The sequence below is a fragment of the Etheostoma cragini genome, chromosome 4 (assembly GCF_013103735.1).
Source record: "Etheostoma cragini isolate CJK2018 chromosome 4, CSU_Ecrag_1.0, whole genome shotgun sequence".
Taxonomy (NCBI): Eukaryota; Metazoa; Chordata; class Actinopteri; order Perciformes; family Percidae; genus Etheostoma; species Etheostoma cragini.
The window spans coordinates 14,940,353-14,941,078 of NC_048410.1; the positions used below are offsets into that span (position 1 = coordinate 14,940,353).

General features: G+C 46.1%; 1 protein-coding gene across 1 annotated transcript in view; it reads left to right on the forward strand.

Annotated features, from left to right (window-relative positions):
- The window catches only part of LOC117943420 (inter-alpha-trypsin inhibitor heavy chain H3-like), a 21,763-nt gene that overhangs the window by 9,468 nt on the left and 11,569 nt on the right, over positions 1-726 (forward strand). Inside the window, exons 10-11 of the mRNA XM_034869533.1 lie at positions 103-224; positions 536-722. Of these exons, the coding sequence (XP_034725424.1) occupies positions 103-224; positions 536-722 (309 nt within the window). The remainder of the gene's footprint in view (positions 1-102; positions 225-535; positions 723-726) is intronic.

The window sequence follows — 726 nt, forward strand, 5'->3', positions numbered from 1 at the left end:
CCATTTCGGTAAGGATCACTCTACACATCAGCTGTAATCTTCTGAAAGGTTTGTGAAATCCCTTGTGTATACTGACATGATAATGAATTTGGACTATGACAGAGGGACAGAAGAGTGACGTTTTCTGACACAAATGCCACAGTGGAATACACTGGCACAGATTTTGACAGCCACATCCAGAGGGTTTGGGCCTACCTCACAGTCAAACAGCTTCTGGAGAAAGAGTGAGTGTGATATCGACAGCTGTTGCTCAGGTGGTAGATCATCTATCAATCGGAAGGTCGGTGGTTCAATCCCTGTAAATGTAAATGGACTGTATTTATATAGTGCTTTTCTAGGCTGCCATACAAGGTGCCACCTGCTCATCAGGTTAACATTCACACACATTTACACTCCCATGCGCAGCAACTCAGGATTCAGTGTGTTGCCCAGGGACACTTCAACGTGGACTGCAGGGCCAGGGATCAAACCACCAACCTATCATACATTACTGTCATTTCAAATGATCGAATTTGTGACACAATTTGTGACACAGGCTACTGTTATCTGGAGCTGAGAAGGAGAAAGTGAAGAAGGAGGCCTTGGAGCTGTCGCTGAAGTACAGCTTTGTAACCCCTCTTACATCCATGGTGGTCACCAAGCCTCTAGGGGAGAACACAGATGTGCTCCATAAACCTAAGGAAGGTGAAACAACACAGGCACTGCCCCCTCTTGTAGGGCAAAGAC